Source organism: Poromitra crassiceps, assembly GCF_964638095.1.
Source record: "Poromitra crassiceps genome assembly, chromosome: 10".
NCBI lineage: Eukaryota > Metazoa > Chordata > Actinopteri > Beryciformes > Melamphaidae > Poromitra > Poromitra crassiceps.
The window spans coordinates 35630340-35657495 of record NC_139631.1 but is presented as its reverse complement, the minus strand read 5'-3'; the positions used below and the strand labels follow the sequence as shown (position 1 = coordinate 35657495).

The following is a 27156-nucleotide window of genomic DNA, read 5'->3' as shown; positions in this document are numbered from 1 at the left end:
ATCATTGGGTGCTCGAGTGACATCACTCGACAGACACTGATCTCAAAGACATTGTGACATCATCAGTTCCCTGCAGAGGCTATAAGTAGGACCGGTAGAGTTTTATTCAGGGTCCATTCTATTACATATGTCTACGACAACTATCGATGAACTGGAGAATGACACGAGGCTACTCATTATCAGTTGCTTAAGTAAACCACGCTGGATGGAAGAAAAGGCGCTATCCACAATGAGAACAGTAGTGAACGATGTTCTGGAGAAAAGCAGATCCGACACATTGTTCAACATGGTCAACAAACTTGGCTTGGATGAGAGAGATGACATGACCGTGGTCACGTCAGTAGCCAAGATTCTGTTCGCGGATGGCAATACCAGCTGGGGCCACATCGCCACCCTGATGGCCTTCGGCGCGGTGGTGTGTCAATACCTGAAGGAGAAACAGAGGCAGCAGCACTGCATCGAGCTAGTGGCCCAACAGATCTCCACATACCTGCTCACTGACCAGCGGGAATGGCTGGTGCAACACAACGCATGGGACGGCTTTGTTGACTTCTTTCGTTTATCTGACCCTGAGACCACGCTGAAGAACACGCTCATGGCTTTTAGTGGATTTGCCGTTATTGGGGCAATACTGTCCATCAGGTGAATCTCTTGGACAATCAGACTGATTTGTACCTGTGCAAGATTCAATAGACCCATTTCGGGGGCCATTTTGTGTCGAAAGCGCTGGGTAAACACAGGTGCAAGCAACACTAATGAGGGTTTCCAAATTCCAATCATGGAAGTTGGAAGCGAACACATTAACAAGTTTGGTGGTGTTGTGTAGCTTCTGTTAGCCTCCTGGATAGCCAGCTAACGTCATGACAGACTCACTCAAAGCCACGGCAGTTGTGGGATTGCACACAGACTGTTTATTCATTGCTAACTAACTTGTCGACCATAGAGACAGTCCGCATGTCTGGGAACGCCCACAAAATGTTAAAGGGCTGGCGCGCGAGGGGTAAAACTGCTCATATATCTCATGGGCTGACTCGCCAAAAGACGGTGCTGCGGCTCTAAACTACAGGTTTGGGGGTTCTAGAGCGGAACACAAGACGTCTGCTCAGATGTGCGTTTACTGCGGTGGTTAAATCCCCGATCGTGTCTGCCTAGGCTGGGCTATCAGCTAAATTCTAACTTTGCTGAATGGATAGAACGGGGGAATTTACCCCACCCTGACACCGCCCCCAGCAAGGCTGAGCCAGCTAAACCAGCGTCTATGACGAGACGTGGCCTCAACCTATATGAAGCCTGGACACTAATTCTCTACACACATGTCGAAGCTCAATAGGCTACAGAGTAGTTCGCACACACCAAGTTGTCACAGAGAAGGGTCTGACTTGCGTCTTGCAATGGAGGCAGACTGAGAAGGAAGTAACGTAAAATAAGTTCTTGGTAAAGCCAATGCAATAACAAGGAGCGCCACACAGTGGACCAACATGTAATTGCAACCAAAAAATGTTCCCAAAACAGAGGTTCTAGGCATTTGTGACTGTTACAACACACACACACACACACACACACACACACACACACACTAAGGTGACCAGACGTCCCCGATTTTCTGGGACAGTCCCCATTTTTGGTGACCTGTCCCCAGCTGGAGCTGTCCCTGAAAAAAGGCCCCGATTTTCTACTGGCGTCTGCGGCCGATATGACTCTAGCTCAGCAGGCTCATTCTTAAATCTAGAGTGAAGATACTTACAGGGTACTGTAAGACCTACAGCATCCATTGGGACCAACAATGCCATGCTACCTTGTCGGGAAGGGGGCTAAATAATGAATTTTGAAAAACCGGCTATGGTCAATTTCAAAGGGGACCCTTGACCGCTCTCACCTCAATATATCTGAATGAGAATGGAGTCTATGAGTCTATTTTTTGATCCAGGCATCCAACAAGTGTTTACATGTTCTGCTGCAGCTCTTTCAGGAGATCTTGAACAATGAAGAAGCACTTGCGACTCCACCGAAAATACTTTTTGAGATCTGGGGCTATTCAACATCCGGCGCTGTAGGGGGGGGGGGGGGGGGGGCTTTGGGGTTCAGTGTCGTGAAGCCGACACTTTATTACAGTAGGCCTACAACACCCATGGACAAAATAAATGAAACCGGAATCATCCCCCTTTATTATTTCATAGGTAATAACATTGGATATTTTTATTATATATTTATTGATTGCTGGACTGGAAATGTGCCCGATTTTCATTTGATAAATCTGGTCACCTTAAACACACACACACACACACACACACACACACACACACACACACACACACACACACACACACACACACACACACACACACACAGACAGAGAGAGAGAAACCCCTTTCTGGAGAAACGCGGGTTGAGAATGTGATATAAAAGTTTAAAATGCGATGCTGCTGCTGCTACAAGCGCTACAAGGTACGCCCACTTCCAGGTACGCCTCTCTCCCAGAGTCTGCAGACTCCAGGCAGTCAGACCCTCTAGATTAGAATTAGTGAGCGGCACATGACGCCGGGCAGACACCGACAGGGCGGAGTGTGTCAGTGTGTCAGTGTGTTGTGCTGTGTGTGTGTACGTGCGGGTGGCTGCTCTTGTTTGTGCCTGAAGCTCATTTGGCTACGCTACAAATTAACGTGAAAGAGTCGCCTGGAAAGTGAATCACCGGGTCTACTTCAAAGTTAACCTACCTCTACAAACTTTCACTGGGATGAGTTGACTGAAGTCTGTCGACTTTGGCGATCTACTGTGACAGTATGGCCAACACATTGTATATTATGGTAAGTGTTCTTTTCGTACTTACAAGAGTAAAGGATTTATGTCAGAGCTGCACACCAATCTACCACGGCTTGCTGCCAAACTTGCTTTTTCGCAAGCTACGTACGTAGCCTATCCTAGCCTACCTGGTATGAATCATTCTCAACATAAGCCAAAACAGCACTTTATTCCAATACACTCTTATTAGGCTACGTTACGTAACGGAAACGTAAAGACATGGCATTATGTCGTCATGTTGTCAGCACGTTTGCCAATATAATAAGAAAGGGATTGGGAACATTCATTGACCGCTTTTAATTGAGTTTGGCGTGGTTTTGGTTTTCTGGCCACACGAGCCTCTTTCCTTCATTCCTAAAACTGGTCGGCGTTTAACGTGGAGTCACAGAATGTCACGTTTAGTTGTCAAAAACTCCCTAAGCTAACGAATGGCCAGGTGCCAAATTCCTCAGCGGCTTAAAAGTAGCCTAACGTCTAAAGTGTGTTTCTAACTAGTGAGCTGTTGAAAAGTTGACATGTTTGACAGTAAGTGACGACGAAGCTGAATGTCTGACGAAACACAATAACAAAACATGATGACACCCTGTCTGTAGAGCGCCCCGCTCTCTTAAGAGAACGCGACGCCAAACTCTATGAAGAAATCTGACAGTTTAGTGTTCTTGCTAATCAGCACAGATACCTACCTCACATAACATGCCATAAGAAGACCTTTTCGTAGTCCATAGGAGCAGCTCCTCATTTCGGCGCATACCAAGCAGCGCTTATTTAAATAGAATTCCAACTTCTAGGTCAACTAGGCCAACACTACATGTTTGCCCCACACAATCCTCTTTCACCAAAATAACCGTGGCGAACGACAGCGAGCAGTGTAACGTTTAGCCTAAACTACTTCTAAAAGGTATTTTATTGAAATACATGTTGCCGATTTGAATACTAGCTCTTAACAATTCAGAAGAGGTGTTGTTGAGTTGTATTATGAATATGCACCATGCTGATAGCCAAGGTCACATTAAATTGCTAGATTTTTGAACGACGTTTTGGAAGACTTTCTCCATGCCAGAAAGTACATGGGCTACCTAACCTGACACTGTCAGATGGCTTGTTTTCACATGGGATGGGTGATTACGCAAAAAAAATTATCTTTTGTTCACATGCCCATTAAAGCTGTGACGCACCATAGCTACAAAGTAACTTTGTTGTGTGTGTGTGTGTGTGTGTGTGTGTGTGTGTGTGTGTGTGTGTGTGTGTGTGTGTGTGTGTGTGTGTGTGTGTGTAAGAGGCATGCACATGGGTGTGTAGCAATGTAGGGAAGCACAGGTGAGAATGTGAGATGTTGGGAAATACCGGGTGTGGCATCCTTCTGAGAGTCCAATATGCCTTATTTGGTTATATTCTTATTACTGAGACTCATTCAACCTGTCCATGAGCGGATTTACAGTAGGCCCATTCAATCCATGCGGCTTGTTTATTTTGTCCTTTTGTGTAAAGGTGGTATTGCGCCATCGATGGCAGCTTTTCTCCTGCCTCCTGTACTACTGATGTATGAAGGAAATCCCCCTGTTCCACTCCTCCACTGGCTGAACTCTGAACGCGATTAGTAGAATGTGGCCTGATCATAAATGCATTCCATTGGTCCGAGGCTGCAAAACACACCAACAGGGTCAGAAAGTCACTTAACCTTGACAACACCCAACTTATTAGATTGGCTTCCACAGTAGCTTCAAGCGAGATCGAATATACAAATATGACTGACTCAAACACAGAAGGAAAAGAGCATCAGCAAAGTGAGATTACGTGCTATGTTTATAGCATTTTTAAACGTATATCAGTGGGAAATTAATTGATACCTTGGCGTAATCACTGTAAGCAAATGAGACTGTGGTCAAGATAACTGGTACTGTAGCATCTATGTCACTCACTGTTACTGTTATAGTGTTTCTCAAAATTAAGACCACGTTTCCCATAATCCCTGTTGCCATAAAGAAGGCCCGCCATTTAGCCGGCTTTGCCTTTTTACACAGAACCAAACGGCGCCGCCAACAGCGTGTGCTTTTAGAGAGCATGCAGGGGTTCTGGAAGCAAAAGAGGTGTGATGGGCGTAACGTGTAACAATAACGTTGGCGCGTAGTGGGACTTACTGCAGTTGATAACGTTACTGTGGGTAAGTGCAAGTGAATCTAAATTTGATGGCTTTAGGTCTTACAATTCGAGTCACACATAAAGAAGACGGTAACAGGCAATGTACACCAGCTGCGTTGCGCATCTGCCAAAAACTGCCGGATCGACTCTCGCCCATGTTAATTGATGGGTGATACATGCTGGACGGAAAAATTACGCACCTGTTCTATTTGTGTCGGATCCCGCATACGTCTGGCAGATTACATGAGTGTGGGTCTGTTCGGAACCGTACCGGAGCCGTACCGCATCTGTTCCGGAGGCGGTGTACATTTAGCCCTAAGCCTATATCATCACATTCTGCAGCAGCTTGCAAGTCGCTGTCCAGAGCGACATGCTCTGAACACCTGACGCTGCTACATCGCCCTCTGCTGAACACCTGACGCTGCTACATCACCAATCAGCCAGGCATATTCTGTCATCAGTCTGTCATGCAGAATCAATAGTGAGTTAGTGACAAAAATTATAGTATTTTCATCTTGTGTGTAGTATCACTATAATGTTCCTATGGGAATTATAGATTTGGATATCTTTTAATCTAAAAAGTAGTACGGTATATGAATTATATTAATTATAATAAATTAAATTAATAAATTAATGTTACATAGACAATGTAATAATAGATGTCAACAATTTCAGCACATTTCTGTTGTGCTAGCGTGTTTGAACATGTATACCAGTGGATAATTGCTGGAGAGACTTTGAAATGACAGACGTATAATTTTAACCTTTTGATGTTTTTCTTTTCTTTTCGTTTTCACGGTGTCTGTCTGCTGACAAAGAGAAAGAAATAAAACATCAAATAAAAGACATCAGTATGAAGCATGGCCATTATTTTTCGACATAGTATGAGTTGTGCCAAACAAACGTTAATATCTCAAAAACTATACATCACATCGCTTATATTTTGACATTCTGAGTCAGAGCAGAATTAGATGTATAATATATGCACGTTGTGTTAAAGCAGCTACGAGCAACTTTTTCGATTGTTATTAAACAGTATAATTACAATATTGATGCATCACATCTTACCTATAATAGTAGCTGAGACCAAAGCCGTGTGTATCTGAGATTGCTCCCTTAGGTGATTATTAAGTCTATGTCGGTCTAAACTCGCGTCAACAGGGGGCTCTCTAAAGAGACCGGACCGGGTAACCCGGAAGTGAAACGCGGAAGTGAAACCCGGAAGTGAAACGCAGCTGCCTGCCTACGCCGTTTGCGCTGCCTAGCAACATAACATAAACAATGTGAACGCCACGCATACTCTCGGGAACATCTCTCGTTATATTCTAACAGGTTTTTTGGAAGTTATTTTGTGGTTATGGCCGAAGTGGCTGCTGCAAACCGTTTCATTTCACTTCCTGATCTGCCCTGGCTACAGACAGACTAACACTGGCCGATTCACTCGGGGTTCAAGCGAAACCCTAACCCTATTAAAGGTAAGATGTGATGCATTGATATTAAATTTATACTGTTTAATAACAATCGAAAAAGTTGCTCGTAGCTGCTTTAAAGTTGTGTGAACTGTCGCAGTTTTTAAATTGTGAACAGGGTCAGTCGGCTAGAGTCGGACGATCAAACTCAGGCTCCGTAGGGTTCCATTGCTGTTGCCACCCAGTGACGCGGTTTGTTTACCAAAATGCTGCTCGGCTGATCCCTCGTATACATACTTCATATCATCATTAACTACCGTACATAAATATTAGGGGTGTCAAAATGAATAGTTTAATCGATGCATCGCGATGCGGACATGTGAATCAAATCGAATCGTTGACAGATAATCGCTGAATTGTTTATGTTTACATTTATGTTGACATTCAGATTTTAAAGCACTTTCTAAGTAAAAAAAGGAGATATGTATCTGACTGCTTGTATTAATTGATGAAAAAGTAGCCATGTGCAGATAATATAGAAAATTGAGGATGTGATGCTTGGAGCTGCGATACTTTGAGCTGTATCGTGATGCATTGTGGAATCGAAAGGAATCGTTGACAGATGAATCGTAATCGAATCGTGAGGCCAGTGAAGATTCACAACCCTAATAAATATACACTAGGTTATATAGTGTTTCCCCTAGAATTTTTTTCAGGCCTGGAGGGATTTCGAAACGTACCCTGACCGCAACGGTGGGGGCCCTCGCTGGCGACGCTAAACTTTTAGCTAACCTGTTCACATCCACCTCCCCGCCACCTCAACCCCCCACCACCCCTCCTCTCCTTCCCCCCAGCCCTCAGCACCCCCACCCCCCCCCCCATTCCCACCTAACCACCTACCTCCCACCCCCCACAGATCCAGACCGCCCTCTCACCATCACTGAGGATGAGGTGCGCCGGTCGTTCTTGCGTATCAACCCACGCAAGGCGGCCGGCCCGGACGGCATCCCCGGGCGTGTCCTCAAGGCCTGCGCCCACCAGCTGGCAGGCGTATTCACAGACATTTTCAACCAGTCTCTCTCCCTCCGACAAGTTCCCTCCTGCTTCAAAGCAGCGACAATCATCCCCATTCCCAAACAGCAGAAAGTGACCAGCCTCAACGACTGGCGCCCAATAGCCCTCACGCCCATAGCCAGCAAGTGCTTCGAAAAGCTGGTTATATCACAGATCTGCCCCACACTCCCCCCGGACCACAACCCGCTACAATTTGCATACCGCCCCAACAGGAGCACAGCGGATGCAGTAGCACACGTGCTCCACACCGCCCTCTCCCACCTGGAGGGGAAGGACACCTATGTGAGAATGCTGTTCGTGGACTACAGCTCAGCATTCAACACCATAGTACCCTCCAGGCTGCTAAGCAAGCTCAAGGATCTGGGACTAAACATAGCAATGTGTGACTGGATCCTGGATTTCCTGACAGACCGCCGCCAGGTGGTGAGAGGGGGCAACCTCACCTCCTCCCCACTGACCATCAGCATAAAAGCGCCCCAGGGGTGCGTCTCCAGCCCCTTCTGGTACGACCTCCACACCCACGACTGCATGGCGACTCAATCTTCGAACACCATCGTGAAGTTTGCAGACGACACAGCAGTCGTGGGGCTGATCTCCAAGAGCGATGAGACGGCCTACAGAGAGGAGGTGGGGGCCCTGGAACAATGGTGCCAGGACAACCACCTCTCTCTGAACATCTCCAAGAACAAGGAGATCATTGTAGACTACAGGAGGGGGGGGGGTGGGGCGCACACCCCCCAATCACCATCAACGGCACAGTGGTGGAAAGGGTGGACAGCTTCAAGTACCTGGGAGTCAACATCCACCAGGACCTGACATGGGCCGGTCACACCGCCACTGTTGTCAAAAAAGCCCAACAGCGACTACACGGACTCAGGCGCCTGAAGAAATTTGGGCTAAGGCCAGAAATCCATAGGGACTTCTACAGAGGCACCATTGAAAGCCTGCTGACTGGCTGCTTCACCACCTGGTACGGGAACTGTACCACCATGGACCGCAGGGCGCTAAGAAGAGTGAGACGCGCGGCCCAGCACGTAACAGGATGTGAGCTGCCAGAACTGCAGGAACTGTATAATCAGCGGGGCCTCAGGAGGTCCCTGAAGATCATCAAAAACAGAAACCACCCCCACAACAGCCTGTTCTCCCTGTTACCCTCAGGGAGGAGATACAGGGTCCCAAAAGCATGCACAAATCGCTTGAGGGACAGTTTCTTCCTGCAGGCCACAAGACTCCTTAACATACACAAATAGTGTAGTAGCTGTACTGTACCGTACTGTAGCTGCTACCATTACGTATGTCTAATGTTTAATTGTATGTTTAATTAGGTATATGCTATTTGCACCTGTGCAAACAGAATGTCAACTATGTTTAAGTATATCTAAAGTATGCACATGCCATGTGCACCTATGTGCAGTGAATATGCCACTGTCTCTGACATGTCTTATCACTCTACTGCCTTATTGCTTGTTGTGTCTCTTGTTGTTTTCCTGCACTCATATGCCCTGTTATTTTGTACTATGTTGTAAACGGAGTCCACAGCACAAGAATTTCACACGTGATACTTGTACTACGGAGTGACAATAAAAATCTTGAATCTTGAATCTATGTTCGCAATGGCATCCCAAGTATCATCATACTATTATGGGATGCGATGCGAACAGTTGTATTATGGGATGTGCGTTTCCCATGCAACACCACACGTTGACACGTTTTGGAACAGCGCTGCACGCTGGCACAATGCTCCCAAAAGCAAAATGCTTATTGTTTTGAATGATTTGGCATCTTCTATTACTGTGAACACCAGTATTGTTGTATTGTAATAATATGCCATAAAGCTTTGCGGGGAAATCTTAAAAAAAAAAAATACAAAAAAATGTTTTATTTTTTATCTTTTGCTTTTTTATTTTTTTGGCCTGGCGGGCCCGCCAGGCCTGTAGAATGATAGGGGAAACACTGCTACATCTTATACCATACTACAATACACACAAGACATGTTTTAGGTCTTGGTTTTAAGCTCATGTGACTCATAATTTCCATTGTGACTAAAACATTTATCACAGAGATTTTTTGTGATACATTTTTTTAAATACATAAACACAGGACAACACAACGCGCGCACACACACACTCAAATCCCCCCTCCACCAGATAGCAAGTAAATGTTTACTCTCCTGTGTGGATTATCATGTGTCTTTTCAAGTCTCCTTTTCGACCAAAACCTTTACCACAGACTGAGCAATTAAATTGTTTCTCACCTGTGTGGACTAACATGTGTCGCTTTAAGTTTACTTTTCGACCAAAACCTTTACCACAGACTGAGCAATTAAATTGTTTCTCACCTGTGTGGACTAACATGTGTCGCTTTAAGTTTACTTTTCGACCAAAACCTTTACCACAGACTGGGCAATCAAATTGTTTCTCACCTGTGTGGACTAACATGTGTCCCTTCAATTGTTGTTTATAATGAAAACATTTACCACAGACTGAGCAAAGACATTGTTTCTCTCCTGTATGGATTATCATGTGTTTCTTCAATGATCCTTTTCGACCAAAACCTTTACCACAGACGGAGCAATTAAATTGTTTCTCGCCATTGTGGACTAACATGTGTCCCTTCAAGTGTCCTTGCTCATGAAAACCATTACCACATACTGAGCACTTAAATGGTCTATCACCTGTGTGGATTCTCATGTGTGTCTTCAAGTGTCCTTTACGACCAAAAGCTTTACCACAGACTGAGCAATTAAATTGTTTCTCACATGTGTGGATTCTCATGTGTGTCTGCAATTGTCCTTTACGACCAAAAGCTTTACCACAGACTGAGCAATTAAATTGTTTCTCACCTGTGTGGACTAACATGTGTCTCTTTAAGTTTACTTTTAGAGCAAAACCTTTACCACAGACTGGGCAATCAAATTGTTTCTCACCTGTGTGGACTAACATGTGTCCCTTCAATTGTTGTTTATAACGAAAACATTTACCACAGACTGAGCAAAGACATTGTTTCTCTCCTGTGTGGATTAGCATGTGGTTCTTCAAGGATTCTTTTCGACCAAAACCTTTACCACAGACTGAGCAATTCAATTGTTTCTCACCTGTGTGGACTATCATGTGGCTTTTCAACTTGGAGTTGTAAGCAAATCTTTTACCACAAACTGAGCAACTCAATTGTTTCTTCCCAAGAATGTCACTGTCTTTCTGTGAGTCTAAACCTGACTGTGGTTCACTAGTTTCCATCCATTCATCATCACTGTTTTCAGTCTCAGGTTCAGAAGAGACTGAAGTCTTGTCATCACTAGTTGGTTGCAAATTAGGATATAAGTTCATGGCTGCTTCTGATACTATACAATCTTCTCCAGCTTCTGTAAGCTGCTCTCCCTCCTGACTGATCCAGAGTTCCTCCTGTTCCTCTTTAATGTGTGGGGTCTCTGTGTCCTCCTGAAGCTGCTCTCGCTCCTGACTGGTGCAGAGTTCCTCCTGTTCCTCTTTAATGTGGGCGCCGGCGGCCTCTGGGTCCTCCTGGTCCAGACTTGGGTTCCACTCCTGCTGCTCAGCGGGAACCTCTTCTTTAATGACCAACAGCTGCTGGAGATCTGGAGGCAAGGCTTCTCTGTGTAACCGCATCTGGAATTTAGACATTTTCATTTTCACACAGTGCCACGTTTATCATCATATGACTCTGTTTGGTTTTGTCGCACTGATGATGTCACAATGTCTAATGTCACTGATGATGTCACAATGTCTAATGTCACTGATGATGTCACAATGTCTAGCTTCACAGCTAAACATGACGCGTATGCGACGCACTCAATGATGATGTCATCAGTGATGGCATTGGTAGTCTCGCTGGCCAGCCTCCTCTCCCTTCCTCTGGCTGCACGGAAACAGGCTACTGGGGATAAGCCCTCCCTTGCTCTACAGCTGCTCTCCCATTGGAGCGACTGTTTCAGTCGTGGCCGGATGTCCGCTCCCGGCGTATTACAAGCTCTGTCATTGGCTCCGACCATATCAATCAGAGCGGCTTCCGCTCCCTCCTCCCTCTGTGTCGCTGTAAACAGTGCCCTCAGTGAAACCAACAACGCTAACGAGCTAGCAAGCTAATGGCAGAAACCTACACGCTAGCTCGTTGCTGCACGCTGAAAATGGCAAGTTGGATTGTTGGAAACTATTTTCCAAGGGCACTGTCGCTAAGCGCCGGCCATCGCAATCCCACTATGGAGACCTGCGCCGCCAGACTCTTCTCACGGTAGGGAGGGGAGGCTGGCCAACGAGACTATGGCATTGGTGACATGCAAGTACAGTCCCATGGGTTGTTTTTGTCCCACTGATGATGTCACAATGTCTATGACATCATCAGTGAAATCATTATTGATTATTGATTTTCTCCCCATGCCCCTAAAGCACTCGATGATGGTCATCAGTGATGGCATTGGTGAAGTACACTCTCCCGATTCACCCCCCCATGGATACATTGTTTTTGCCCACTGATGACATTACAATGATGTCAAAATGTCATCGTCAGTGATGCCACAATTGCTCGAATATCAGCGTTCATGACATCAGTGATGTCATAAGATCAATTTGGTCAATGATTTCACTGATGACATCACAATGATGTCAAAATGTCATCATCAGTGATGTTATCAGTGATGCAGAGTTGAGCAATTGTGCACAGACAGACACTCCTGGAATTATTAGGTAGATTATTAGGTAGATTATAATAAATTATATTAAATATTATTATATGCTTTGGATTACTTATTTTTGATAGTAGGACTTCAATCTCAGAGCTGGTAGACTTTGTCTTCCTGTAATTTTTAAGAATGAAGCTTCCCATCACACTGTCCCTTCTTGTGGGTGCACCCTTTAAAGGAGAATTCAGTTTTTTTTACAACCTGGACCTTATTTCCAGCTTTAATTATTATTTATAATTCAGCCATAAAATACATTTTTGATATTGATGCACTACAGCGTTATAATCAGTAATGTGTGGATATAATGACTAAGTGGGTAAAGGCAAATAATAGAACAGCTAGAACAGTCTGGTAAATTCAGAAAATCACATCACTTTACTGTAATGCAGCCTTTAAAACCATATCCAAAATCTTAGACGTCTAGTCTCATATCATGATATTGATATATTGCCCAGTCCTAGTGACAGTTATTGGGGTTTAAAACACACACACACACACACACAAAGATGGAGAGACTTAGGTTTATGAGGACCAATTCACTTAAGAAGTTTTCAACCATTTGGGAGCCATTTGTAACATACCTCGATGAGGTTAGGGGTTTCTCACGGTCCCCTTATGTGAGACTTCAGGCATAATATCTCTCACAAGCACATAAGCACCTTATGCAGCTGGTAATTATGATGTAATATTGAATCTTGATAATATGTATGTTTTTCTTTTTCTTTTTTCTTTTACTGTGTCTGAGCATGTTTGTCTTTCTGTACATTGTTCTGAATTTTTTTAAATAAAATATTGGAAAGAAAACCCACACAAAGGGCTTCTAAAATTCATTCTAAAACTAATGAAAGGGACAAACAAACAAGATGAGACGGACACGAGACACACATTCAAGCACACGTGCGCGTACGCACAATTTAAGAAACATCTGGAAATGAATGGAGATTTAATTTGAACGTCCTCACTGGTGAGAGACTTGGTCCCCCTATGGAGAGACATGAACACACTGTCAGAGAGAGTGGAGAGGGATGTGGAGGACAAGGGTCAAACCTGCACCGCTTACTTCAACATCTGGGTGTGATTTCTTTTGAACACGCTGACTGTCTGCCACCATGTCTTATCTAAAGGTTGTCTCCGTGTTGCTGTGGCTCGTCACCTCTGCCGCGGTGGTCCTCCGGCAGCCTGGCCTGGAGGGGCGAGACAGAGGGGACAAGGAGAGGACCCAGCGGCACGTGTCCTGCAGAGAGGACCTAGAGTACCTGCACACCAACAACATCTGCTGCTTAACCTGTCCAGCTGGTGAGGCACACGCAGTCCACCCACACTCCAGTCTTCAATCATTAGAGCTATGAAGCAAGTTGAGCCTGATAATGAATGGTTATTATTCCGCTTAAAGGGATTATGCTCATTTCCAGTTCTATATTTTATTATTATTTTATCCTGGGACCATCCATTAGACTAGAGTACCTTTACATAATTCAGAGTAAAAAAAAAATCCTTATTTATCTTGTAGCTAGTGTCCCTTTGTGCAACCCCTCAGTTCATCCTGTGGCTGAAATAGGGCTGCCCCAAATAATCAACCGTTAGTCGACGAGAAGAGGCTTTGTTGGTCTAAATATATATACAGTATATATCAAACTGTGTTTGTGTTGTTTGTGCTGCGCTTACTCTGCTTTACCGTGTGTGTTGGTAGCAGTCAGCCTGGTCAGGCAGAGGGGAGAGTGAGGAGCAGTGATGGGCAAGCTACTTGGAAAATGTTGTGTTCTAAGCTACCAGTTACTCAGCGGTTCTGAAACTTTTTTGTCTTCAGTCACCCCTTTCCCTGATTTCTGAATCCAAGTAACCCCCTTTACCCGACTACAACATTTTGCTTAAAAAAACCCACGCAAAACTACATTACAAAATAAGAAATGGAGAAAGAGTTGCAATTAGTGCCTCCTGAGTCCTGAGCAGATTTAGTTTATAACGTTTAATTTATTTTCATGGTTTATTCTTACATTTTTCCATTTTCCCCTTTCTCTTGGGTACCCCCTGTAGTACCTCCATGTACCCCTGTTTGGGAAATGGGAACCACTGGTCTATATTAAATATAGCTTCACTACATTGAAGCTTTCCACAGAGAAATGTAGCAAGCTAAGCTACGAGCAACATGGCAAAAGTAGTTTGCTACATCTAAGCGATTTTTTTTTTTTTTTTTTTTACATTGAATCAACTTCATGCCAAATCAGTGTTACTGTATCTCAATGAAAACTCTCCACCAAACAGACAGGCAAAAAAAAAAACTCAGTTCAATTGTTTAATATAAAACAAACTGAAACTCACTGCCACACTATTTGAAAACAGAATTCCAAAATATTTTTCAGACAATAAAACAATAATAAATAAAAGACAGTGATAGAAACAATAAAAATAAATTCACCCCCCCAAAATCTACGTCAGCGCAGGATCCTCTCCTCCTCCTCCTCTCCTCTCCTCTCCTCTCCTCTCCTCTCCTCTCCTCTCCTCTCCTCTCCTCTCCTCCTCTCCTCTCCTCTCCTCTCCTCTCCTCTCTGTTTGTTTGTTTTGGTTCCCTTCCCAGTATGGCGACGCGCTGTGTGCAGTCACCAGTAACAGCGTGTGCGCCTCTCCTCATGGCAAACGAGGAAGTAACTTCGGCTACTCTTGGTTAGTTTGGTTAATCTTTGTTAGTTCTGGGTGTGTGGATTTACTTTTAAAATGACAGTTTCCAGTAAGTCTGGATTCTTATTTCATCGCATGGTGAGTACATGAGTCACAACAACATGTGAGTGTTTCTGGCGCTGTTGGAATATGGATTTTGGAGTAGGCATCTATACTGTTCACTACCATTGTAGCGCTAAATTAAGTAGCAGCGAGAGCTGTACCGCTGTTTGTAGGGCACGCACAGTGACCATAAAGGCATCCACATTCTCTATTCACTGTCTCTAATTATCAACTGTTATTGCTAACATGGCTAGCCTGGCTAGAGCTAACCCTGGCTGCTTTTCCAACTCTTTTACTGGAACGTCATTCCCAGACGTCATTCCCAGCGGGGACTTCCGAGTTCCCAGGCAAACGGAACGCAGCATGATGCCACCTAGAGCCGAAAGTAGGGAGGGGAGAAACATTGGAAACAGTGTTCAGAGCAGTCTGAAGTCTGGGATTTTTGCTCATGGGGATAACTTTCACTTACGTTAACGTCATTTTGGCCATGTTTAATTATGAACATCCGACATTGTAACATTATGACACAAAATAAGGAAAAGCATAACTTGTCCCTAACTAAATCACAGGATCAGTTGAATGTGTAAGGAGATTTCTGGGGTGTTGGAGGGTGTCGTATTAAGTGTGTGTGTTGTTGGAGGGTGTCGTATTAAGTGTGCGTGTGCGTGTGCGTGTGTGTGTGTGTGTGTGTTTAACAGGTACATATGTGAAATCACCTTGCACAACAGCAGGGGAGAAGGGAAAGTGTGAGGAATGTGACTACGGGACGTACACTGAGCACGCCAATGGGCTGCCCCAGTGTTTGAAGTGCACCAAATGTCGCCCAGGTAATTCTGCTCGACGGCTTTTACACTATCGATTGAACTGACTGGAAGCCAAATCAATATTCCACCTTTTTAAAGCGCTTCCGAGCATAAACTGGGACTTAACGAGGTGCTTTCCCTGTTGCTCTTTCAGATCAGGACACTGTAAGGTCATGCACTGGCACTCAGGACACCGAATGCCAGTGCAGATTGGGGTGGTTTTGTGTCCACGACCAAGCATGCGAGGTGTGCAAGAAATGTACAAGGTGAGCCAAAGGAAATAGAGCTGTAACGATTAATCAATTAGTTGGCAACTCTTAAATGGATCGCCAACTTTTGATAATTGATTAATTGCTTTGAGTCATTTTAAGAAATTCTCTGATTCCAGCTTCAGCTGAATTATTTTCTGGTTTCTTTACTCTACTATGGCAGTAAACTGAACATCTTTGGGTTGTGGGCAAAATGAGACATTTTAAGACGTCATCTTGGGCTTTGGGAAACACTGATTTTTCACCATTTTCTGTCATTTTATAGACTAAACAACTAATCGATTAATTAAGAAAATACTTAGTTGTTAGTTGCAGCCCTACGATGGAAGGAATGAAAGGGAATGGAGAACCTGACTTCATTCAAAATGATTCATGAGAGAATAATCCTCTTCATTTCACTTCTCAAACGAAAGCCGTTTGTTAGATCGGCTTCACAAACGACAATTACTTTCATGCCCTCAATTTATGTTTTTTCGCCCGCCGCTTCCAAACCAGGTGTGAAGAAGACGCGGTGGTCGTGAGGAACTGCACTGCTACCTCCAACACGGAGTGCAAGAAAGGCCTCCTGCCCCCCGCTGTCTCCGGCTCTGGTACAAGGCTCAGTGCGAGTTAATGTCACCCCATATCCAAAAACATTTTGGAGACCCTGTCACACTAATCATTACTGGAGAGATGCCTAGATTTGTGTTGTGCTAAAAAAAAAAAAAAAGGTCTATCCACCTTATTTTTGAATGCCCCACTGTAAAAAATAATTGTGGGAACAAGGTCCGGTTTAACGTGACTCATTGTTGCAGCTTGCAACAATGAGTCATGCAGGCTTCTTCTGCAGCCTTTGTACTCGGCTGCAGACCCGAATTATAAACCGGAAGCTGGAGTCCGTTATAAAAGTTATAAATATAGTCACGTTATAAACAACTAACCAACGCTGCGGGTCCGTATGGAAACAGTGTTACTCGAAATGGTGAAAAGTCAAATCAATTTGGTCATTCAGTGGCGTTTTACTGCCATGTAAAGTCTATTACGCTAGCCGTTAGCATTAGCCACAGTAGCGGCTACCCACAATGCATCACGTTATCCCAGCACCCGAACGACACGGCTGTAGAGCAGAATGGCTCTGCTGTAAAATCCTCATAGACGTTTTTTTTGTCAAGTTAAAACAGTGTAGAAATTACACCGGAAGCGGAAGAAGCACCCATCAGGCATCATGGCAGCTAGAAATAAGGTGGATAATCCCATTTATTGTTTATTGTAAAAAGCAGAGAGGAAAGTGAGAAAACATAATGACCAATTTGCAAACGGATAACCAATAATTACACGTAATTATCATCATAATTGCCAATAACCAGACGGAATGCACAGACTATTCTCACGCACGTCTCAGCTTTGGGAGCACTGGTATAGGTGTATAGGTGTCTTTTAAAATGAGTCACTAGACTATTTTTATTTTGTGTTTTCTTTTAATCTTTTGTGTATTATGTGTATTTGACTGTATTTTTGTATGGACCTCGAGTCTGCAATAAAGTCTATCTATCTATCTATCTATCTATCTATTCAACCTGTGGCAGCCTATACAGTAGGTTCAGCTGGGACCAATACACTTACGTTGTGTTTAATGGATACAGGATTGTACAGTGTCACGTCACCGTGTAGGTTTGGAAAAGTATGGAAAATGTGTTTGGTTCAACTCCAGATACACGTGACTGCAGATATTATACAATCACTGTCATTTCACATAATTTGTGATATATAAGGGATAATCAACGAGTACGTGTGCGTTAAAATGGTTTTAAAACATGACGTGGAGGTCGAAGAACCACCCGACGCCAAGCAGCGCCTTAAAACCGTTTAACTCGGCGCCTTAAATCAAGTTAATCAAGTTCGGTAGTCAGAATTGATTAGCTGGTAAAACGGAGCCGAGCATGAAGCTGACTTCACCGTTGAAATCAGTGGGACGTGCACATGTTAGTCAGCTAGTGGCTTTTGAGAAATCGTTGTTACAGGTTGGGTAGCGGAATGGATTTAGAACGCGATTAAACTACGCGTGCATTGCACCTGTTTTAACGCACACCTGCCGGCCAATCAGAAAAGAGTATTCACCCAGACCATGGTATAATTGCTGATATAGGGCACAGTCACTATCATCTTACATCATATTGAAACTCTTCAAAAGTAAAAAAGTATGGATTTATTCAAATGGAACGTGTCTGATTCCTGCCTGATCTGCTGCCTCCATAGAGGAATGAATACAGATGTAAACTGAAGCAGGTCATGTGACCTTGTGATTGCCTTCATTTGGCGCTAATGATTGTTGATTATGCTTTGTTTCAATCAGCAGGTGGCGCAGTGATTGTGCCAGTTGCATTGATTGCGGTGGTAATTATTGTGGTGATACCTGCCGTTTGCATATGGCGGAGACGTCGTCCACCAACAGGTAATTTATTATTTAGATTTATTTAGATTATTTAGATTTAGAAGCCCCAAGTTTGGGGATTTTTTTTTTTTTTGGCGGGTGGGGGGGGGAACTTTTGTTCAATCCCAAATATCAATTTGACTTAACACTGTATGCACTTGTAAACCCAACTGTTTTGGATGTTTTCATATTTCTGAAGAATGGGTGGGTTCTAGTTGAAGGTTTGCCCAGCCACTATCAACATACATTGCATTGAACACTGACCAACAGCTTCAGATCCAGTCAAGAAATTGAGGCCTGGAAAAGCAGAAGTTTAAAGAAACTAGTCGGTTTCTGAAAGCCACTGCTCTATAGCAGAGGACGTCACATGTGAGAAATGTAGTCTCTCTTCGCAGTACGCTTTTTCAACCGAATTATTTGATTGTCTTTCCACCAGAAGCAGGGATCTGAACCATTGATGCATCAATTAAGAATCCAGGGAGCCATTTAGAAACTTAAAAAGTGCAAAACACTTGTCGTGTGCCATAAGTGCATATTTTCTTTCTTTGTTTAATATGCCTTCACCCACTCTACTCCTCCTTTCTCCAGACTCGCAGAGCAATGTGCCTGACGGGCTGAAGAGTGGCTCACTGGTGAGTCACTCACTTTTCCATTTCACTTTCATATTCTGCATTTAGCTGAACCCGTTTATCCACCGTGAATTCAAACGAGTGCAGCAGTAGAATAAGCCTAGGATAAAGGCTTTTGCACATCACGTCCGTATTTTTCGCCCGAAATTGTCGCACGTTTAGAAATAAATACGACCTCATGTTGTGTCAATCGCGTTTACACTACTCTGACTCCGAAACCTCCGTGCGTCATTAAAGTCTTCCGAACAGGATTGATTTTCTGCATTTTTGCATCATATTGCGTCAAAAACCTTTAGAGAGCCGTTTGACCCGTCTGCGTTTTGGGGAGAGAGCCCGACGAGCGGCCGAGTGGGGCTCCAGTCTGAGCGGGGAGGCAGCTGGAGAGACGGCGGTGCTTGCTCCACCTCACTGGCACCTCTCCCCCCTCTCAAGGTGAAGGCGACTACGGCGCCCCAGTCGAGTGCGATACGGTTACCATTCCCCGACCAGCTGCCATCTGCCTTCTACACTCCACATCCCTGCTGCTGCAGATCAGGGGTGGCAACATGCATCGATCTGCATCGATGCATCGATTCAATGATCAACGATCCAACTGCATGGATCCACAGTGAAAACATTGATATTAATCGCTATGACCCAACCGCCATAAAATAAATAAACATTATGCCTTTATTTTTGGAATTTTATTGAAAAGAATTGGTAATTTTTCATTTAACTAAATAAGAGCTCAACAATAAAATTGTCAAATGATATTTTAGTTGCTTTTTTTTTTACTGATTGTTGAACTGATTATAGCATTATCGTGGGGAATATTGTCTAATATCGATCGCAGCCCCCTGAATCGAATTGAATCTAATCGTATCGTGGCAGACCTTCTGATATCGCCAAAAATCGCATCGTTGTCAAATGAATCGAGATCGGATCGCATCGTGATCAAACTTGTGATTCCCACCCCTGCTGCAGATCAGCCATGTTGAAATGTGGATACAGGAGAGGATGACTCCAGGACAACTATTTGTCTCATATTGCGAATAGAACGATGAACATAATAATAAAACATAATAAAGAATTACAATAGTGTGTAAGGTTTCTGTGCGTAACAATTCATTTTTTCTTTTCTTTTTTGGCATGATGCATAAAAAAATGCATACAAAAAAATGGACTGTGTGTGCAAAGACCTTAAGCCTAAATTCCTAGATTGCCAACATTATATTGCTCTTCTTGATTTTATTATGCGAGGCGAGAAATAGGACAACCCATTCCAAACATAGACCTGGCAAAATGGATGTGTTGGAAGATTGTTCCCATTCGCCAACGACGGCTGTTAGAGCATGTCCTCATCCTCTCTAGGATTATAGGGACAACCGGTCCCCCGAGGAAAGGGAGAACAGAGAGAACCGGCGGGTGAGCCGCACGCATCTGATCCAGTGCCGGCAACCCGCAGCCAGCACGGAGGATGAGCGCACGGAACTGGTCCACAGCCAGGCCAGCTCCCCCAGGAACTCCCAGGACAGTCTAGCTGGCCTGCCCTCACCCCTCTACCCCACACCCGCCCCCCGATCCAGCCCTGTGGTCCCCAGGCAGCCCAGCATGAGGGTGAGAGCAACAGCTCATCTTCATCCTTCCTTCCTTCCTTCCTACCTGCCTACCTTCCTTCCTACCTGCCTACCTTCCTACCTACCTACCCCTCCCTGTTTCTTACCGTTGTTATGCTTAGCGGTCTCAAAAACTCTCCGTTCTTCCAACTTCCACTGGTCTGGCTGTCCACTTCCTCTAGCTAGCTGCTCTCCTCCAATTTTCCCACTATCATTTCTCATAAGGCATATAGTCCCATGTGCTCCATGTCCAAAAACTGTTAAGTATACTGTACTGTACTGCATCAAACTGTTTAGTATACTGTACTGTACTGCATCAAACTGTTTAGTATACTGTACTGTACTGCATCAAACTGTTTACTGTACTGTACTGCATCAACCGGGTTAGACTGATAAATATGTTTGCCTCTATATATCAGGGTAAGATTGGCCTTTTATTAAAAAATAAATATTGGCCAGTCAGTGTTATCCACCTCTGATATGATGCAGTTTGTTTGATTACATATTTATAGCATTGATCAATACTACACTATTTGTCCTTAGGAAGTCTTTAACCTGATTTTGTTCTAATCAAAATTTTGTTCGGATTCCACACAAGTATGCATAAATGCTATGGCCTTGTTGACTGCAATCGGCCTATCGGCAAAAAAGGTGGCGTTTACCGATTGTAGTGGCCGATCAGTTGGGTCACATAATTTCTGCCTGGCTGCCGTATACTCACACACATACATGTATAAGTACTGAAGAATTCTGCTCATTGAGTAGGTAGGTAAAAGCCTTAAAAGCGGTTCAGATTTTTGTTTATAATGAAGATTTCTTTGTTTCCCTGTCACAAAAGGGGTGATAAAGAAAATCGGTATCTGCTATCGGCCAAATAGTTATTTTAAACATCGGTATCGCCCCAGAATTTTGCAATCGGTGCATCCCTAATTACCACCCCAGGTAACACTTTATTTGTAGGGGTGGGGGAAAAAATCGATTCACCTAAGTATCGCGATTTTTAATGTCACGATTTTTTGGATCGATCTTTTATTCCAGAATCGATAATCGCAAATTAAAAAAAAAAAAAAAATTTTTTTTTTTTTTGGGTGCTTGCAGTCAGGCCACTCACTGAACAGCAGGCCAGGCGCCGCCTACTGGTTTACTAGTGGTTTTATTACTTTATTAGTTAGTCTGAAGTAATAATTACACTTCAGGGTTAAAGTGGGTGCATCTCATTGTAAAATTGGACCCAAATCTGGCTTCAAACGGCCCAAATTTCACGCGCGTTGGCCCATATCGGCCTGGCCTGCTTGGTATCTAATGCCCGGCCTGAATTATGATCCCAGTCCGCCCCTGTTTTTAACTATATCGCCCAGCCCTACTCATGATATATAATATACAGTCTCTAGTGTATGATTCAACTTTTCCCATGTTCTAATCTAGTGTAAAAAAGCAAACAAACTGAAAAAAGAAAAGAAAAAAATAAACAAAAATCGCAATAAATCGTAATATCGAATCGCAATAATCGTAGAATCGCAATAATCGTGAATCGCAATATATATCGAATCGGCACCAAAGTATCGTGATAGTATCGAATCGGGAGATAAGTGAATCGGCACAGCCCTATTTATTTGTATTTGTAACATTTCCACATCTTATTATAGAAGTTGTTTTAACAGCTTATTAGTTGACAAGGTCTCCCTTGTAAAAGAGATCCTTGATCTCAATGGGACCAACCTGCTTAAATATGGGTTAAAAAAATAAATTAACCTAGTGTAATATATAGCCTAGGTATGTTCATGAATTGTCACATACTCTATAGATAATCTGTTGAACATCTCTTAAACAGTTCAATTATTGAATGTCAACTAATAAGATGTTTAAATGTTACAAATACTCTGTAGACTCTCTGTAGGTGGACTATCCCAAAAAAAGTGTTACCCTGCCCGATATCACAAAATTACCATAATATCTATGGGGGCTTTGATAGGTTTGTTGGTTATTACCAATGACTTGGCCAGGCACTCCCAAACAATTTTTTTGTTTTGTTTGTTTTTGTTTTTGTTTGTTTTTTACTCCACGAATTTGCAGTTAGTATTTTACATTATGTCATTTGGCAGACGCTTTTATCCAAAGCGACTTACAATAAAACATTTTTGTCAACAATAGAGCAATCAACTATGCAACACAGTCTATGACAACTACAACTTCTGAAGGAATAGTGGTAAAGGGTAGTTTTTTGTTTTTTTGTTTTTTAAGAGAGAGAGAGAAATGTTAGTTCAAAAATGCCCCAGATGGAGCCTGAAAAGGCGTTTTAAGTTTTTGCCGAAAACTTAAAGGTCCCATTCCGTGCAAAAGCTGTTTTTACTTGTAAATGCATATATACTGCTGTCATCCCTCCCTGTAATGAGTGGTCACAAGCTCAGAACTGCCACAGTTGGATTTGTCCCTATCCAGCTCCCCCCTGCAGTCTCCTTCAAGCCACGCCCCCTAACGCTCTGTTCCCCAGACGGGGTATTGGGACGTCACGATGGTCCTCAAGCATACTGCACGGGTCTCTCTCACACAAGCTACCTGCACCATTTTGTCTATAGCCACAAAATTAACACTTCAAGGCGCCAACTGTACGTGATCCAGCAACTGCGGAGGTGCATTCGGTAAGTCTAGGCATTTTGAGATGTCCTCTTTAGCGTAGCAACCGTTAAGTTAGCGATAGCTCGCAACCTAGCGTGCTGGTCCACAGACGCTAATCTGATTGGCCGCTGGGAGCCTGGGGCGGGCTCTCCCTCAGCGGCCAATGGGAACTGTTAGTTCTGAATATATTATAGAAACAGACCATTCTTGGGAAGCGACGAGATGAGGAAGTGAGAACTCCGTCACAACAAACGGGGTTGCTATATTTTCGACAAATTAATCCAGAATCATGTTTTATTTACCAGAGACACACGTTTTTAAGAGGTTACAGCTGCACGAATTGGGACCTTTAATGCCCTGGCATTTAGTGCTGTTCGAGAAAAATGCACCTGGTGAAGCATTTTCAGTTCACTACACTGGAGCAGTTGCCTGATCAGCAAGGGAGTACATAGTTTTAGGACATACCAAGTCATTAAATAAGATATATGAGTTGTGTTCAGCAGAGGTGACAATTCAACACTCAAGGATAATTTCACTACAGAGGTGTTTGGGTTTGTTTTCATGTTGTTCATTTGCTTTTGTTTCTTGTCTTTTTAGGAAGAGAAGTTTCCAACGCTTGTTCCTGTGAATGGTACAGTCATGTTTTATTTTTCATCAAATGTTACAGTATTGTTTTTGCGTATTGCACAATAGATACACATGGGCCAGTCTAACGCTACCAGCCTCTTACTGCCTGTCAATTTTACAAAGTATTTTTTTTAAGTCTTTTGACTGGAGACAGAAAAATATGTAGGGGCTGTCATGGCTTCTAGCATAATTAGGGCCCGACCGGTACTGGATTTCTGGGGCCAATATGATTATGATAAACAACCGATATGAGGGAGTAAAAAAGATTCCAAAGTCGGTATATCGGCCGATATTCTTTACACACACACAGACAGTAAGTGCATGCTGCAATGGGTATCAGCAATTAGTGATAGCACTACCCACAGCATCCAGCAGGTGGCACGCCCCCCCCCCCCCCCCCCCCACACACACACACACACAATGCACTGGTCCCTCAAGTATCACACACTTTTGATACAGTAGACAGTAAACTTCCCTGGGAATTTAATATGTATGTTGGGCCAATACCGACTGATATATCGGTCTCTAATCATCGATCTCTGATATATTAGGCTCTAATCATAATAAGTTAACAAAAATACAAAATAGATTTTAGGCTGGAAAAAAACAAGAAAAGAAAATATTTCTTGTCTTCTAGTGCAGCTTTACTGCTCATAATCTACTCTAATACTTTAATGATGGCTCTGTGCTGAGTTGGGTAAGGCTGCTTGAACGAAGGGTCTTTCTCTTTGTGTTCAGGCGAAGAGTCACTGAGGAGGTGCTTTGCCTATTTTGAGGAGATGGACGTGGACTACCACAAGAGGTTCTTCCGGCACCTGGGCATCAGCGACAACGTGGTCAAAAGCAACGAGCACCTGCAGCACGAGGACCGCCTCCACGGCCTGCTCCACATCTGGATGGAGAAAGTGGGCAAAGACGCCAGCCTCAACGACCTGCTGGGGGCGCTGCTCGCCTTGAACCAACGGTTGACGGCGGAGAACGTCGTGGCCAAAGCCACCGGCGGCGGCCATTATGTCGTCGAGAAGGAGTGAATGGCGAGATGCGTTGGTAGAAGACAGAGCGTGAGTCATGTAGTGCACGTGAATCATGGTGTACGTGCTGCAGTAAGCCTCTATGAATCATTGCCTAAAATGCAGCGGGGAGGAGGCAACACGAGGCTGCCAGCAGCCGTAGAGCCCTTTGCTGTGAATGTGAATAGTCAATAATGAATTCACCTATTCAATCACCTGCATGGAAAAACGGGTCTTATACACTGGAGGACTATGTTGCTGTGGTCCTACTACTGGTGCGATAATGCCATGTATGTTAGTTGTACGATAGAGGCATGTTCTACTGTACAGTCCTGAGCGGCAAAAATGCACTGAGTTGTTGTGTCAAACCTGTCACGCCTTATGTCGAGCAACAGGAAAACACTGGCCTACTCGCCCAGCAACTGATTCCGAGAAATGCCGTTTATTTTCTTGAATGTATTTATTTGTGTCTTCATGGCCCAATTAGGGAGTGCTAATTGTTAAGAATTTGATGATGAATACTTAACTTTTGTTTACAGTCTTATGCGTGCGTGCCTTCTGTGGTAAGGCGTGGCACAAAGAGCTGCCACTCCCAGCACAGGTTGACACAATGGCTGTGAAGTTCCTTAGGCGTTGTCCCTCCATTGGGCTAAGGATGCACTACGCTGTATTTATTCGACAGATAAATGTTACTATTTACCTCGATGAGTGAAGACATCTTGAAAGTGAAACTCAACATGTCGCTCATAAGAACACATTTCAGGGTTGCAAAGTACCGGTAGTCACTTTTAGGTGGCAGTCAAATATTTTTGATCCCAAAATAGGGTACTTAAGTGAATGATTTCTGAGTGCTTTTGTCTGTCACCTTTTTCGCTCTCCATGAGTTTGCATCCCTGTGACATTTGCCCAGGGATAAAGTGGATTATAGCAATACTTTAAATACATTTGTAATGTTGGGCACTGGTGAACAGTGAAGATTATGATTGTTAATGAAAGTTTTGCCTGTCTGACTGTATTGCACAATGCGTAGCTCCCATGAGTGGATTGGCATAGCAGGTTTTTCCGTGATCATGGTTCAGCCTCATCGCACAACAGCGATTAAGTCCATGTTTCTATTTGACCGTTTAACCGCTCGAAGCACATGATGGAACGTGTATTCCGTTTGTTCTCATCTTCTGAGACGATGGTCACTTGTTACAACTTCCTGTCGATCACCAACACAAATCTTGGAGCTTCATGGAAATGTCCTACAGTATATAGTTGATTTTGAAGCTTTACTCCGGGGAAAGGCGAGCTGAGATCTCGTCTTCACAGTGGGAGCTGCCCAGTAAAACCTCTGTCGGCCACTGGGCGGCTAAACTGTAGCAGTTACTCATTCACTTCTCTGTAGAGATGGGAAAAGTACACCCATTCTTTACGTAAGAAGAAGACTGATAAAAGTACAAGTACTGATTCAACTTGTTTACTCAAGTAAAAGTAAAAAAAAAAAGAAGAAGAGTACAGAAATGTCATAAAGTATCAAAGTAAAAAGTATTTATACAGTACCGGCTGTTTCTGTGCAAAGCTAACTGAAACTCACGTCATATTAATATGAACTCGAAGACTATTAAACTTAAAAGATCCCCACCAAACATATTTTAAGATGTATAAAGACTATACTTTGATGAATAATTTGTGTGATATGGTCTTAACACAAAGAATGTGCACAATGACAAGAGAGACAGACAAACAATGCTACATCATTTTTGTCTGTTGTGCATTAAAACCAAAGTAAATAGCCTGTTTTGAAAATGTAAGGAGTAGAAAGTACAGATATTTGTGTTCAAATGTAGGGAGTAAAAGTAAAAAAGAAAAATAAGTACAGAATACAGATACCTGAAAGTCCTACTTAAGTACAGTAACAACGTATCTGTACTTAGCTCACTGCTGCTCCTAATTGTTTTGCTCTGTTATGCCATGAATTACTTATTTAAATCATGATTATATGACAAGACCTGTAACGGACGTGAAATCTTACGTCAAACGTCTGCCTTGATGAGAGTGTTACCTGAGCGTAGGTTTCAGTTTGTAACCACATGCTTTTTATTTTCTCTCAACGTCTGGAATGTTTGCCCGCCTTTTGACATTATCCCAGTATTTTTTCACCCTTTCAGTAAAACTGGAACTTTAGAAAGAAATTCAAGGCGTAAACCGTGTTTATAAAATCTATGTTTATTTATGTACAATAAATCAAGTGTGAACATGGCCTTGAATTATGAATGACATTTTGTAATGTGCGAGAGTGAGCTTTATATGAATATTAAAAGATAATTTGTACTTGGTTCTCTTCTCTTTTTTTTTTACTGTTTGTAAAAACGTCAGAGCA

At 43.4% G+C, this 27156-nt stretch overlaps 1 protein-coding gene across 3 annotated transcripts; it reads left to right on the top strand.

Moving 5' to 3' along the window:
• Positions 1-2640: 2640 nt before the first annotated feature.
• Positions 2641-26976, top strand: hdr (hematopoietic death receptor). 3 transcript variants are annotated; one of them, XM_083644065.1, is made up of 10 exons: positions 2641-2804; positions 13239-13410; positions 15531-15659; positions 15790-15901; positions 16400-16494; positions 18240-18335; positions 18903-18946; positions 20294-20539; positions 23752-23785; positions 24520-26976. In XM_083644065.1, exons 1-10 carry the CDS (start codon positions 2781-2783, stop codon positions 24810-24812), a joined length of 1245 nt encoding a protein of 414 aa, XP_083500191.1. In that variant the 5' UTR covers positions 2641-2780; the 3' UTR covers positions 24813-26976. The 3 variants fall into 3 exon arrangements, with proteins under 3 accessions (XP_083500191.1, XP_083500190.1, XP_083500192.1); XM_083644064.1 differs by having other exon boundaries at positions 18237-18335; XM_083644066.1 differs by lacking the exon at positions 20294-20539 and having other exon boundaries at positions 18237-18335.
• The last annotated feature ends 180 nt before the right edge of the window (positions 26977-27156 follow it).

Excerpts from the sequence above, each read along its gene's own strand:
- hdr (XM_083644064.1), top strand. The coding sequence starts at position 2,781 with ATGGCCAACACATTGTATATTATG. Across the intron at positions 13,411-15,530 it reads CTGCTTAACCTGTCCAGCTG|GTACATATGTGAAATCACCT; the intron begins GTGAGGCACACG and ends TGTGTTTAACAG. Across the intron at positions 15,660-15,789 it reads GTGCACCAAATGTCGCCCAG|ATCAGGACACTGTAAGGTCA; the intron begins GTAATTCTGCTC and ends TTGCTCTTTCAG.